The sequence below is a fragment of the Oncorhynchus keta genome, chromosome 17 (genome assembly GCF_023373465.1).
Source record: "Oncorhynchus keta strain PuntledgeMale-10-30-2019 chromosome 17, Oket_V2, whole genome shotgun sequence".
In the NCBI taxonomy this organism is placed as follows: domain Eukaryota; kingdom Metazoa; phylum Chordata; class Actinopteri; order Salmoniformes; family Salmonidae; genus Oncorhynchus; species Oncorhynchus keta.
The window spans coordinates 59,782,933-59,798,345 of NC_068437.1; the positions used below are offsets into that span (position 1 = coordinate 59,782,933).

At 43.4% G+C, this 15,413-nt stretch overlaps 1 protein-coding gene across 1 annotated transcript in view; it reads left to right on the forward strand.

Moving 5' to 3' along the window:
* The window catches only part of LOC127908431 (mitochondrial glutamate carrier 1-like), a 77,646-nt gene that overhangs the window by 28,795 nt on the left and 33,438 nt on the right, over nt 1-15,413 (forward strand). The window contains 4 exon segments of the mRNA XM_052466812.1: nt 596-907; nt 7,348-7,473; nt 10,413-10,468; nt 11,196-11,286. Coding sequence (XP_052322772.1) covers nt 888-907; nt 7,348-7,473; nt 10,413-10,468; nt 11,196-11,286 — 293 coding nt within the window. The 5' untranslated portion in view covers nt 596-887.

Genomic DNA, 15,413 nt, shown 5'->3' on the forward strand with positions numbered 1-15,413 from the left:
AAAGGAAACACTTTGAAGTTTGTGTAAATGTGAAATGAATGTAGGAGAATATAACACATTAGCTCTGGTAGAAGATAATACAAAGAAAAACAGATGTGTGTTCTATGATTTTATATGTTCCATCATCTTTGAAATGCAAGAGAAAGGCCATAATATCATATTGGAGTTTAGGCGCAATTTAGATTTTGGCCACTAGGTGGCATTAGTGTGCGAGCAAAGTTTCTTATTGATCCAGTGAAGCGTTGCAATATATAAGCCTTTGGTGTGAGGATACTGCTAACTGAATGAGTATAGCAGCCCACGATAAGGACACTTTGACGATGTAGGACAAGTCTTAAGAAACAATGTTGTATGGTGACTGTGTGTGTGTGTGTGTGTGTGTGTGTGTGTGTGTGTGTGTGTGTGTGTGTGTGTGTGTGTGTGTGTGTGTGTGTGTGTGTGTGTGTGTGTGTGTGTGTGTGTGTGTGTGTGTGTGTGTGTGCTATAACTCCCTCTTCAGCCTCATCAAGCCCCCAGTTGTTTTTCAGGGCAACAACTCCTTTGTCCCGAGCGTTGATGTTGTTAGCTAACAGCTTCTATCTTTCACCTGTTTCAGATATCCCTCCCTTATCGAACCTCAACTTCTACTGACCAGCCGGCCCTTCAGAGACCAGATATCCCTCCCTATCGAACCTCAACTTCTTGCGCTTCAGAGGCCAGCTGACTGATCAAAAATAATAATAATAATAATAACGTTTGGATTCATAGTTTTAAAGACACAGAAACTAAGGAAGAGCTAACCAAGCAAACAGACTGCATTATAGACTAACAACAGCAGCAGATGGACTGACTGGCACAGCAGACAGACACATATCAACCTTCTGACGACCAGCCGGCGCCTCACGGAAATGGCTGACAAGCAGATCAGGTGAGCTAATGGCTACAAAGACTACACTGTGAAATAGAACCCTATTCCCTATATAGTACACTACTTTAGACCAGGGCCCTATAGAACCCTATTCCCTATATAATACACTACTTTAGACCAGAGCCCTATAGAACCCTATTCCCTATATAGTACACTACTTTAGACCAGAGCCCTATAGAACCCTATTCCCTATATAGTGCACTACTTTAGACCAGAGCCCTATAGAACCCTATTCCCTATTTAGTGCACTACTTTAGACCAGAGCCCTATAGAACCCAATTCCCTACATAGTGCACTACTTTAGACCAGAGCCCTATAGAACCCTATTCCCTATATAGTGCACTACTTTAGACCAGAGCCCTATAGAACCCAATTCCCTACATAGTGCACTACTTTAGACCAGAGCCCTATAGAACCCTATTCCCTATATAGTGCACTACTTTAGACCAGAGCCCTATAGAACCCTATTCCCTATATAGTGCACTACTTTAGACCAAAGCCCTATAGAACCCTATTCCCTATATAGTGCACTACTTTAGACCAGGGCCCTATAGAACCCTATTCCCTATATAGTACACTACTTTAGACCAGAGCCCTATAGAACCCTATTCCCTATATAGTACACTACTTTAGACCAGAGCCCTATAGAACCCTATTCCCTATATAGTACACTACTTTAGACCAGAGCCCTATAGAACCCTATTCCCTATATAGTACACTACTTTAGACCAGAGCCCTATAGAACCCTATTCCCTATTTAGTGCACTACTTTAGACCAGAGCCCTATAGAACCCTATTCCCTATATAGTGCACTACTTTAGACCAGAGCCCTATAGAACCCTATTCCCTATTTAGTGCACTACTTTAGACCAGAGCCCTATAGAACCCAATTCCCTACATAGTGCACTACTTTAGACCAGAGCCCTATAGAACCCAATTCCCTATATAGTGCACTACTTTAGACCAAAGCCCTATAGAACCCAATTCCCTACATAGTGCACTACTTTAGACCAGAGCCCTATAGAACCCTATTCCCTATATAGTACACTACTTTAGACCAGAGCCCTATAGATCCCAATTCCCTATATAGTGCACTACTTTAGACCAAAGCCCTATAGAACCCTATTCTGTATAGTTTAGCACTACTTTAGACCAGGGCCCTATAGAACCCTATTCCCTATATAGTACACTACTTTAGACCAGAGCCCTATAGAACCCTATTCCCTATATAGTACCTACTTTAGACCAGAGCCCTATAGAACCCTATTCCCTATATTTAGTACACTACTTTAGACCAGAGCCCTATTTCCTATCCCTATATAGTACAGTACTTTAGACCAGAGCCCTATAGAACCCTATTCCCATATAGTTCACTACTTTAGACCAGAGCCCTATAGAACCCTATTCCCTATTTAGTGCACTACTTTAGACCAGAGCCCTATAGAACCCAATTCCCTACATAGTGCCTGTGTTTAGACCAGAGCCCTATAGAACCCTATTCCCTATTTAGTGCACTACTTTAGACCAGAGCCCTATAGAACCCAATTCCCTACATAGTGCACTACTTTAGACCAGAGCCCTATAGAACCCAATTCCCTATATAGTGCACTACTTTAGACCAAAGCCCTATAGAACCCTATTCCCTATATAGTGCACTACTTTAGACCAGGGCCCTATAGAACCCTATTCCCTATATAGTGCACTACTTTAGACCAAAGCCCTATAGAACCCTATTCCCTATATAGTGCACTACTTCAGACCAGGGCCCTATAGAACCCTATTCCCTATATAGTACACTACTGTTGTCCGGGGCCCTCATTGGGCACTATACTATGTAGGGAATAGAGTGCCATCCAGCCTAAACTGTGTCTGTTTCAGTTTAGAAAACAGAAGTTAAAGTTGTTGAGTACTGCATTATATTCATGTTCGTCTTTCTTCAACAAACAACGCCTTGCCCCGCCCACCTTAGGATCTGTCTTTTCAGCCATCTATTTCCTGTGTTTAAGAGGTGTTTTTCGGCCATCTATTTCCTGTGTTTAAGAGGTGTTTTTCGGCCATCTATTTCCTGTGTTTAAGAGGTATTTTTTCAGCCATCTATTTCCTGTGTTTAAGAGGTGTTTTTCAGCCATATATTTCCTGTGTTTAAGAGGTGTTTTTCAGCCATCTATTTCCTGTGTTTAAGAGGTGTTTTTCAGCCATCTATTTCCTGTGTTTAAGAGGTGTTTTTCAGCCATCTATTTCCTGTGTTTGAGAGGTGTTTTTCAGCCATCTATTTCCTGTGTTTGAGAGGTGTTTTTCAGCCATCTATTTCCTGTGTTTAAGAGGTGTTTGTCAGCCATCTATTTCCTGTGTTTGAGAGGTGTTTTTCAGCCATCTATTTCCTGTGTTTAAGAGGTGTTTTTCAGCCATCTATTTCCTGTGTTTAAGAGGTGTTTTTCAGCCATCTATTTCCTGTGTTTAAGAGGTGTTTTTCAGCCATCTATTTCCTGTGTTTAAGAGGTGTTTTTCAGCCATCTATTTCCTGTGTTTAAGAGGTGTTTTTCAGCCATCTATTTCCTGTGTTTAAGAGGTGTTTTTCAGCCATCTATTTCCTGTGTTTGAGAGGTGTTTTTCAGCCATCTATTTCCTGTGTTTTTCAGCCATCTATTTCCTGTGTTTAAGATGTGTTTTCAGTATTTCCTGTGTTTAAGAGGTGTTTTTCAGTATTTCCTGTGTTTAAGAGGTGTTTTTCAGTATTTCCTGTGTTTAAGGGGTGCTTTTCAGTATTTCCTGTGTTTAAGAGGTGTTTTCAGTATTTCCTGTGTTTAAGAGGTGTTTTCAGTATTTCCTGTGTTTAAGAGGTGTTTTCAGTATTTCCTGTGTTTAAGAGGTGTTTTCAGTATTTCCTGTGTTTAAGAGGTGTTTTTCAGTATTTCCTGTGTTTGAGAGGTGTTTTTCAATATTTCCTGTGTTTAAGAGGTGTTTTCAGTATTTCCTGTGTTTAAGAGGTGTTTTCAGTATTTCATGTGTTTAAGAGGTGCTTTTCAGTATTTCCTGCGTTTGAGAGGTGTTTTTCAGTCTTTCCTGTGTTTAAGAGGTGTTTTCAGTATTTCCTGTGTTTGAGAGGTGTTTTTCAGTATTTCCTGTGTTTAAGAGGTGTAGTATAGTATAAGTAAAGTATAACCTAGTCAGTTGTAAAGTACAACCTAGTCAGTTGTAAAGGGAAAGTATAACCTAGTCAGTTGTAAAGTATAACCAAGTCAGTTGTAAAGGGAAAGTATAACCTAGTCAGTTGTAAAGTATAACCAAGTCAGTTGTAAAGTATAACCAAGTCAGTTGTAAAGTATAACCAAGTCAGTTGTAAAGTATAACCTAGTCAGTTGTAAAGTATAACCTAGTCAGTTGTAAAGTATAACCTAGTCAGTTGTAAAGTATAACCAAGTCAGTTGTAAAGTACAACCTAGTCAGTTGTAAAGTATAACCAAGTCAGTTGTAAAGGGAAAGTATAACCAAGTCAGTTGTAAAGTATAACCAAGTCAGTTGTAAAGTATAACCAAGTCAGTTGTAAAGTATAACCTAGTCAGTTGTAAAGTATAACCTAGTCAGTTGTAAAGTATAACCAAGTCAGTTGTAAAGTATAACCTAGTCAGTTGTAAAGTATAACCTAGTCAGTTGTAAAGTATAACCAAGTCAGTTGTAAAGTATAACCTAGTCAGTTGTAAAGGGAAAGTATAACCAAGTCAGTTGTAAAGTATAACCTAGTCAGTTGTAAAGTATAACCTAGTCAGTTGTAAAGTATAACCAAGTCAGTTGTAAAGTACAACCTAGTCAGTTGTAAAGTATAACCAAGTCAGTTGTAAAGTACAACCTAGTCAGTTGTAAAGTACAACCTCGTCAGTTGTAAAGTACAACCTCGTCAGTTGTAAAGGGAAAGTATAACCTAGTCAGTTGTAAAGTACAACCTAGTCAGTTGTAAAGTACAACCTAGTCAGTTGTAAAGTACAACCTAGTCAGTTGTAAAGGGAAAGTATAACCTTGTCAGTTGTAAAGTACAACCTAGTCAGTTGTAAAGGGAAAGTATAACCTCATCAGTTGTAAAGGGAAAGTATAACCTAGTCAGTTGTAAAGTATAACCTAGTCAGTTGTAAAGTATAACCTAGTCAGTTGTAAAGTACAACCTAGTCAGTTGTAAAGGGAAAGTATAACCTCATCAGTTGTAAAGTATAACCTAGTCAGTTGAGTTGTAAAGTATAACCTTGTCAGTTGTAAAGGAGAGTAGAGGAGGGTCCAAGGAGAAGAGAGGGAGGAGAGTAGAGGAGGGTCCAATGAGAAGAGAGGGAGGAGAGTAGAGGAGGGTCCAAGGAGAAGAGAGGGAGGAGAGTAGAGGAGGGTCCAAGGAGAAGAGAGGGAGGAGAGTAGAGGAGGGTCCAAGGAGAAGATATGGAGGAGAGTAGAGGAGGGTCCAAGGAGAAGAGAGGGAGTTGAGAGTATAACCTAGAGTTGAGGGTCCAAGGAGAAGAGAGGGAGGAGACTAGAGGAGGGTCCAAGGAGAAGAGAGGTTGTAAAGGAGAGTAGAGGAGGGTCAACAAGGAGAAGAGAGGAGGAGAGTAGAGGAGGGTCCAAGGAGAAGAGAGGGAGGAGAGTAGAGGGGGTCCAAGGAGAAGAGATGGAGGAGAGTAGAGGAGGGTCCAAGGAGAAGAGAGGAGGAGAGTAGAGGAGGGTCCAATGAGAAGAGAGGGAGGAGAGTAGAGGAGGGTCAAGGAGAAGAGAGGGAGGAGAGTAGAGGAGGGTCCAAGGAGAAGAGAGGGAGGAGAGTAGAGGAGGGTCCAAGGAGAAGAGAGGGAGGAGAGTAGAGGAGGGTCCAAGGAGAAGAGAGGGAGGAGAGTAGAGGAGGGTCCAAGGAGAAGAGAGGGAGGAGAGTAGAGGAGGGTCCAATGAGAAGAGAGGGAGGAGAGTAGAGGAGGGTCCAAGGAGAAGAGAGGGAGGAGAGTAGAGGAGGGTCCAAGGAGAAGAGAGGGAGGAGAACCTTGTCAGTTGTACAACTGAATGCCTTCAACTGAAATGTGTCTTATGCAACCGAGTCAGAGAGGTGGTGGGGCTGCTTTAATCGACACGCCCAGGGAACAGTGTTAACTGCCTTGCTCAGGGTCAGAAAGACAGATTTATACCTTGTCAGCTTGGGGAACAGTGTTAACTGCCTTGCTCAGGGTCAGAAAGACAGATTTATACCTTGTCAGCTTGGGGAACAGTGTTAACTGCCTTGCTCAGGGTCACAAAGACAGATTTATACCTTGTCAGCTTGGGGAACAGTGTTAACTGCCTTGCTCAGGGTCAGAAAGACAGATTTATACCTTGTCAGCTTGGGGAACAGTGTTAACTGCCTTGCTCAGGGTCACAAAGACAGATTTATACCTTGTCAGCTCGGGATGCGATCCAGCAACCTTTTGTAACGTCTGTTTCGAGGTGTAATCTTACATGTTTAATCTGAGGGTAATCCTGCTAGTGATATACTTGTTGAATTATGCAACAGAATGTGACAACACCAATAATTAATGAGTCCGTCTAGACAGCCAGGTGAGTGCAGGTGGGCCTCGCATGTTTTGGGTCGTTGCAGCCCTCTTCCACCCATTTATGTTAATCTATTTGCATATATGCAAATACACCCGTGTGTTTATGCAAATGCCCAAATATAATATTATTTATTTTGACACAAAATACCTATAAAATATCTGACACCAATAGAACATATGAGTGTATTTCTAAGAAAAGAAATGTGAAATTTGACAATAAATTAAATACCGAAATTTCAACCAAATTCCTGAACTCCATTTGTTATTTGTCCGAACCTGTAAAATGTTTTATTATCTAATTCAGTCAATATGTCGGATCTAAACTTTTGGAGGAAATGTATTCATTGTCCAATTACTACATTTATTCTAATTGTTTTTAACAATTTTGATGACCGTTTCTACTGTTCTCCTCCTCCTCAGCGACCTTCTTCTCCCTGTCGTCAACAATCAGATCCTCAGTGTGTTTTATGTTGCTTCTGTATATTAGCTGATGAAATTAACATGTTGTGATATTTGGTGTCCGCGGTGGGATGATGAAACACGAGAAAAGTTCAATAAAATGTCAGCGTTATTTTAAAGTTACTGGTTTGTTTCCTCTCTAAAATTGTGCTTCTGTCTTCACTTCATCTCCTCTCCTCTCCTCTCTCCTCTCCTCTCCTCTCCTCTCCTCTCCTCTCCTCTCCTCTCCTCTCCTCTCCCTCTCCTCTCCTCTCCTCTCCTCTCTCCCTCTCCTCTCCCTCTCTCCCTCTCCTCTCCTCTCCTCTCCTCCCTCCTCTCTCCTCTCCTCTCCTCTCTCCTCTCCTTCTCCCCTCCTCTCCTCTCCTCCCTCTCCTCTCCTCCTCTCTTCTCTCTCATGATCCTCTCTTCCTCCCCTCTCTTCCTCCTCCCCAGTTTGCCTGCCAAATTGATAAATGGTGGGATAGCAGGGCTGATCGGCGTGAGCTGTGTGTTTCCCATTGACCTGGCCAAGACCCGCCTGCAGAACCAGCAAAATGGGTCACGACTCTACACCAGCATGTATGTATCACAGTATAGTTTCCCGACATGGGTGCGAACCAATGCCCATCTGCACACAGCAACACTGTCCACCCAAGACTGTATTGTAATGGCTCTACCAAACTCGGGACTTAATGCTTCTACAACCCACATTTCACCAGTTAAATCTCTATCTATTTGGAATTTTGTAGAATAAGCTGTTATTTCCTTCTGTACCATACCATGTTAATCTTGTAATAATAGTGCCATGTTAATATCATGTTAATATCAATAACAGATCTACATCACACAACCAACCAGCCAATAGCAGATCTACAGGACACAACCAACCAGCCAATAGCAGATCTACATCACACAACCAACCAGCCAATAGCAGATCTACAGGACACAACCAACCAGCCAATAGCAGATCTACATCACACAACCAACCAGCCAATAGCAGATCTACATCACACAACCAACCAGCAAATAGCAGATCTACAACACACAACCAACCAGCCAATAGCAGATCTACAACACACAACCAACCAGCCAATAGCAGATCTACAACACACAACCAACCAGCCAATAGCAGATCTACATCACACAACCAACCAGCCAATAGCAGATCTACAACACACAACCAACCAGCCAATAACAGATCTGCAGGTATTGTGTTCTAGGTCCGTTATTGACTGGTTGGTATTGTGTTCTAGGTCCGTTATTGACTGGTTGGTATTGTGTTCTAGGTCCGTTATTGACTGGTTGGTATTGTGTTCTAGGTCCGTTATTGACTGGTTTGTTGGTTGTGTGTGTGTTTTAGGTTTGTTATTGATTGGTTGGTTGTGTGTTTGTGTGTGTTTTAAGTGCGTTATTCCCTGGTTGGTTCTGTGTTTTAAGTGCGTTATTCCCTGGTTGGTTCTGTGTTTTAAGTGCGTTATTCCCTGGTTGATTCTGTGTTCTAGGTCCGTTATTGACTGGTTGGTTCTATGTTCTAGGTCCATTATTGACTGGTTGCTTCTGTGTTCTAGGTCCGTTATTGACTGGTTGGTTCTGTGTTCTAGGTCCGTTATTGACTGGTTGGTTCTGTGTTCTAGGTCCGTTATTGACTGGTTGGTTCTGTGTTCTAGGTCCGTTATTGACTGGTTGGTTCTGTGTTCTAGGTCCGTTATTGACTGGTTGGTTCTGTGTTCTAGGTCCGTTATTGACTGGTTGGTTCTGTGTTCTAGGTCCGTTATTGACTGGTTGGTTCTGTGTTCTAGGTCCGTTATTGACTGGTTGGTTCTATGTTCTAGGTCCGTTATTGCCTGGTTGGTTCTATGTTCTAGGTCCATTATTGACTGGTTGGTTCTGTGTTCTAGGTCCGTTATTGACTGGTTGGTTCTGTGTTCTAGGTCCGTTATTGACTGGTTGGTTCTATGTTCTAGGTCCGTTATTGCCTGGTTGGTTCTATGTTCTAGGTCCGTTATTGACTGGTTGGTTCTATGTTCTAGGTCCGTTATTGACTGGTTTGTTGGTTGTGTGTGTGTTTTAGGTTTGTTATTGATTGGTTGGTTGTGTGTTTGTGTGTGTTTTAAGTGCGTTATTTCCGGGTTGGTTCTGTGTTTTAAGTGCGTTATTCCCTGGTTGGTTCTGTGTTTTAAGTGCGTTATTCCCTGGTTGATTCTGTGTTCTAGGTCCGTTATTGACTGGTTGGTTCTGTGTTCTAGGTCCGTTATTGACTGGTTGGTTCTGTGTTCTAGGTCCGTTATTGACTGGTTGGTTCTGTGTTCTAGGTCCGTTATTGACTGGTTGGTTCTGTGTTCTAGGTCCATTATTGACTGGTTGGTTCTGTGTTCTAGGTCCGTTATTGACTGGTTGGTTCTGTGTTCTAGGTCCGTTATTGACTGGTTGGTTCTATGTTCTAGGTCCGTTATTGCCTGGTTGGTTCTATGTTCTAGGTCCGTTATTGACTGGTTGGTTCTATGTTCTAGGTCCGTTATTGACTGGTTTGTTGGTTGTGTGTGTGTTTTAGGTTTGTTATTGATTGGTTGGTTGTGTGTTTGTGTGTGTTTTAAGTGCGTTATTCCCTGGTTGGTTCTGTGTTTTAAGTGCGTTATTCCCTGGTTGGTTCTGTGTTTTAAGTGCGTTATTCCCTGGTTGATTCTGTGTTCTAGGTCCGTTATTGACTGGTTGGTTCTATGTTCTAGGTCCATTATTGACTGGTTGCTTCTGTGTTCTAGGTCCGTTATTGACTGGTTGGTTCTGTGTTCTAGGTCCGTTATTGACTGGTTGGTTCTGTGTTCTAGGTCCGTTATTGACTGGTTGGTTCTGTGTTCTAGGTCCGTTATTGACTGGTTGGTTCTGTGTTCTAGGTCCGTTATTGACTGGTTGGTTCTGTGTTCTAGGTCCGTTATTGACTGGTTGGTTCTGTGTTCTAGGTCCGTTATTGACTGGTTGGTTCTGTGTTCTAGGTCCGTTATTGACTGGTTGGTTCTATGTTCTAGGTCCGTTATTGCCTGGTTGGTTCTATGTTCTAGGTCCGTTATTGACTGGTTGGTTCTATGTTCTAGGTCCGTTATTGACTGGTTGGTTCTGTGTTCTAGGTCCATTATTGACTGGTTGGTTCTGTGTTCTAGGTCCGTTATTGACTGGTTGGTTCTGTGTTCTAGGTCCATTATTGACTGGTTGGTTCTGTGTTCTAGGTCCGTTATTGACTGGTTGGTTCTGTGTTCTAGGTCCATTATTGACTGGTTGGTTCTGTGTTCTAGGTCCGTTATTGACTGGTTGGTTCTGTGTTCTAGGTCCGTTATTGACTGGTTGGTTCTGTGTTCTAGGTCCGTTATTGACTGGTTGGTTCTGTGTTCTAGGTCCGTTATTGACTGGTTGGTTCTGTGTTCTAGGTCCGTTATTGACTGGTTGGTTCTGTGTTCTAGGTCCGTTATTGACTGGTTGGTTCTATGTTCTAGGTCCGTTATTGACTGGTTGGTTGTGTGTTCTAGGTCCGACTGTCTTATCAAGACCATCCGCTCAGAGGGATACTTCGGGATGTATAGAGGTAGGTTTGGGTGAGGACGCAGAGGTGACAGGTCACACTGAAGCCAAGCAGCACAGTGAGGTCATAGTGCCATTTGCTGAACCCTGAGACAGCCTACAACACACAACACACACACACACACACACACACACACACACACACACACACACACACACACACACACACACACACACACACACACACACACACACACACACACACACACACACACACACACACACACACACGCACCAGTATACAGAATAGTAGTAGTAGCCTGAGTGCCTGGGAATTGGTAAATCCTCATAATTCTCTTTCGCATCTCTACCTCTCTTTCTCTCTCTCTCTCACTTCCTCTCTCTCAAACCCCTCTCTCTCTCTCTCTCTCTCTCTCTCTCTCCCTCTCTCTCTCCCTCTCTTTCTCTCTCCCTCTCTTTCTCTCTCTCTCTCACCTTCTCTCTCTGTCACTTCCTCTATCTCAAACCCCTCTCTCTCTCTCTCTCTCTCTCTCTCTCTCTCTCTCTCTCTCTCTCTCTCTCTCCCCCTCTCTCTCTCTCTCTCTCTCTCTCTCTCTCTCTCTCTCTCTCTCTCTCTCTCTCTCCTCTCTCTCTCTCTCTCTCTCTCTCTCTCTCTCTCTCTCCTTCCTCTCCCTCTCTCTCTCCCTCTCTCTCTCTCACTTCCGCGCTCTCACACCCCCCTCTCTCCCTCTCTCTTTCTCTCTGTCTCTCACTTCCTCTCATTGTTACAGGGTCTGCGGTGAACTTAACCCTGGTTACTCCAGAGAAAGCCATCAAGCTAGCAGCAAATGACTTCTTCAGACAATACCTCTCCAAGGATGGGTAAGATGTGATGACTAAGACTAACACACACACACACACACACACACACACACACACACACACACACACACACACACACACACACACACACACACACACACACACACACACAAGCCCCTAAATAAGATCTGGTGCAACCAATTACCTTCAGAAGACACCAAATTAGTTAAATAAAGTCCACCTGTGTGCAATCTAAGTGTCACATGATCTGTCACATGATCTCAGTATATATACACACCTGTTCTGAAAGGCCCCAGTCTGCAACACCACCAAGCGGCACCATGAAGACCAAGGAGCTCCTCAAACAGGTCAGGGACAAAGTTGTGAAGATCAGAGTCGGGTTCTAAAAAAATATATCCAAAACATCCCACGGAGCACCATTAAATCCATTATAAAAAAAATGGAAAGAATATGGCACCACAACAAACCTGCCAAGAGAGAGCCGCCCACCAGAACTCACAGACCAGGCTAGAAGGGCATTAATCAGAGAGGCAACAAAGAGACCAAAGATAACCGTGAAGGAGCTGCAAAGCTCCACAGCGGAGATTGGAGTATCTGTCCACAGGACCACTTCAAGCCGTACCCTCCATAGAGCTGGGCTTTATGGAAGTGTGGCCAGAAAAAAAAGCCATTGCTCAAAGAAAAAAAAATAAGCAAAAGCATGTTTGGTGTTCGCTGTGGTATGACTTAAAGATGGCTGTACACCAGCGGAACCCATCCAACTTGAAGGAGCTGGAGCAGTTTTGCCTTGAAGAATGGGCACAAATCCCAGTGGCTGGATGTGCCAAGCTTATAGAGACATACCCCAAGAGTGAGACAATGAGACTTGCAGCTCAACAAAGTATTGACCTTGGGGGAGAGGGGGTGAATAGTTATGACCTTGGGGGTGAATAGTTATGACCTTGGGGGGGAGTGAATAGTTGTGCACCGCTCAAGGTTTCATTTTTTTTCTTGTCTTATTTCTTGTTTGTTTCACAATAAAAACATATTTTGCATCTTCAAAGTGGTAGGCATGTTGTGTAAATCAAATGATACACCCCCCCCCCATCAACATCTATTTTATCTCCAGGTTGTAAAGCAACCGAATATGAAAACTGCCAAAGAGGGGTCCTGGGACCTTCGCAAGCCACTGAACATGTACAAATGACCTCGACTAACCTGTACCCCCGCACACTGACTCAGTACTTTAGTTTATTTAGGAACTATTTTCTTAACTCTATTTCCTTAAAACTGCATTGTTGATTAAATAGGGCTTGTAGTAAGTAAGCATTTCACAGCATGGTCTACACCTGTTATATTCAGCGCATGTGTCACGGTCGTCCTCCTCTTCATCTGAAGAGGCGAGGCGAGAAGGATCGGAGGACCGATATACAGCGTGATATGTGTTCATGTTGAATGTTTAATTAAAGAAAGAACTGACCACTGAAACACGATACAACAACAGTAAACAAAATAACAACCGTGAAGCTAATGTGAGCTGAAACAAGCCATCAACATAGACAATCACCCACAAACAAACAGTGCAACCCAGGCTACCTAAGTATGATTCTCAATCAGAGACAACTAATGACACCTGCCTCTGATTGAGAACCATACTAGGCCGAAACATAGAAATACCCAAATCATAGAAAAAACAAACATAGACTGCCCACCCCAACTCACGCCCTGACCCATACTAACTAAATACAAAACACAGGAAATAAAGGTCAGAACGTGACATGTTACAAATAGATATTGATTTTGATTTGATTTGACTTGTCATCTGCAGTTCTAACACAAAATATCTGCTATTCGTCTGATATTAATCTGCATTCTTAATATTTCTACTTTCCCGGTGGACAAAATCACATTTCCTGACTTTTCTATGCTTTGTACTATCTCTGGAAAACTACTGTAAACTATAGCAGGAACACTACTGTAAACTATAGCAGGAAAACTACTGTAAACTATAGCAGGAAAACTACTGTAAACTATAGCAGGAAAACTACTGTAAACTATAGCAGGAAAACTACTGTAAACTATAGCAGGAAAACTACTGTAAACTATCTCTGGAAAACTACTATCTCTGTAAAACTATAGCTGAAAACTACTGAAAACTACTGTAAACTATCTCTGGAAAACTACTGTAAACTATCTCTGGAAAACTACTGTAAACTATCTCTGGAAAACTACTGTAAACTATCTCTGGAAAACTACTATAAACTATAGCAGGAAAACTACTGTAAACTATAGCAGGAAAACTACTGTAAACTATAGCAGGAAAACTACTGTAAACTATAGAAGGAAAACTACTATGAACTATAGCAGGAAAACTACTGTAAACTATAGCAGGAAAACTACTGTAAACTATAGCAGGAAAACTACTGTAAACTATAGCAGGAAAACTACTGTAAACTATAGCAGGAAAACTACTGTAAACTATCTCTGGAAAACTACTGTAAACTATCTCTGGAAAACTACTGTAAACTATCTCTGGAAAACTACTGTAAACTATCTCTGGAAAACTACTGTAAACTATAGCAGGAAAACTACTGTAAACTATAGCAGGAAAACTACTGTAAACTATAGCAGGAAAACTACTGTAAACTATAGCAGGAAAACTACTGTAAACTATAGCAGGAAAACTACTGTAAACTATAGCAGGAAAACTACTGTAAACTATAGCAGGAAAACTACTGTAAACTATCTCTGGAAAACTACTGTAAACTATAGCAGGAAAACTACTGTAAACTATAGCAGGAAAACTACTGTAAACTATAGCAGGAAAACTACTGTAAACTATCTCTGGAAAATTAAACAATTGTCCAAATAAGGGAAAGTAGAGCTGAACAGCTGGTGTTACTGAGATCACTGTCCCCTGCTGCTCTGTCCAGTGGTGTTACTGAGACCACTGTCCCCTGCTGCTCTGTCCAGTGGTGTTACTGAGACCACTGTCCCCTGCTGCTCTGTCTAGTGGTGTTACTGAGACCACTGTCCCCTGCTGCTCTGTCCAGTGGTGTTACTGAGACCACTGTCCCCTGCTGCTCTGTCTAGTGGTGTTACTGAGACCACTGTCCCCTGCTGCTCTGTCTAGTGGTGTTACTGAGACCACTGTCCCCTGCTGCTCTGTCCAGTGGTGTTACTGAGACCACTGTCCCCTGCTGCTCTGTCCAGTGGTGTTACTGAGACCACTGTCCCCTGCTGCTCTGTCCAGTGGTGTTACTGAGACCACTGTCCCCTGCTGCTCTGTCCAGTGGTGTTACTGAGACCACTGTCCCCTGCTGCTCTGTCCAGTGGTGTTACTGAGACCACTGTCCCCTGCTGCTCTGTCCAGTGGTGTTACTGAGACCACTGTCCCCTGCTGCTCTGTCCAGTGGTGTTACTGAGACCACTGTCCCCTGCTGCTCTGTCCAGTGGTGTTACTGAGACCACTGTCCCCTGCTGCTCTGTCCAGTGGTGTTACTGAGACCACTGTCCCCTGCTGCTCTGTCCAGTGGTGTTACTGAGATCCACTGTCCCCTGCTGCTCTGTCCAGTGGTGTTACTGAGACCACTGTCCCCTCTGTCTGCTCTGTCCAGTGGTGGGTGTTAGACCACTGTCCCCTGCTGCTCTGTCCAGTGGTGTTACTGAGACCACTGTCCCCTGCTGCTCTGTCCAGTGGTGGGTGTTACTGAGACCACTGTCCCCTGCTGCTCTGTCCAGTGGTGGGTGTTACTGAGACCACTGTCCCCTGCTGCTCTGTCCAGTGGTGTTACTGAGACCACTGTCCCCTGCTGCTCTGTCCAGTGGTGTTACTGAGACCACTGTCCCCTGCTGCTCTGTCCAGTGGTGTTACTGAGACCACTGTCCCCTGCTGCTCTGTCCAGTGGTGTTACTGAGACCACTGTCCCCTGCTGCTCTGTCTAGTGGTGTTACTGAGACCACTGTCCCCTGCTGCTCTGTCCAGTGGTGTTACTGAGACCACTGTCCCCTGCTGCTCTGTCCAGCTGGTGTTACTGAGACCACTGTCCCCTGCTGCTCTGTCCAGGCCCTGCTGCTCTGTCCAGTGTTACTGAGACCACTGTCCCCGGCTGCTCTGTCCAGTGGTGTTACTGAGACCACTGTCCCCTGCTGCTCTGTCCAGTGGTGTTACTGAGACCACTGTCCCC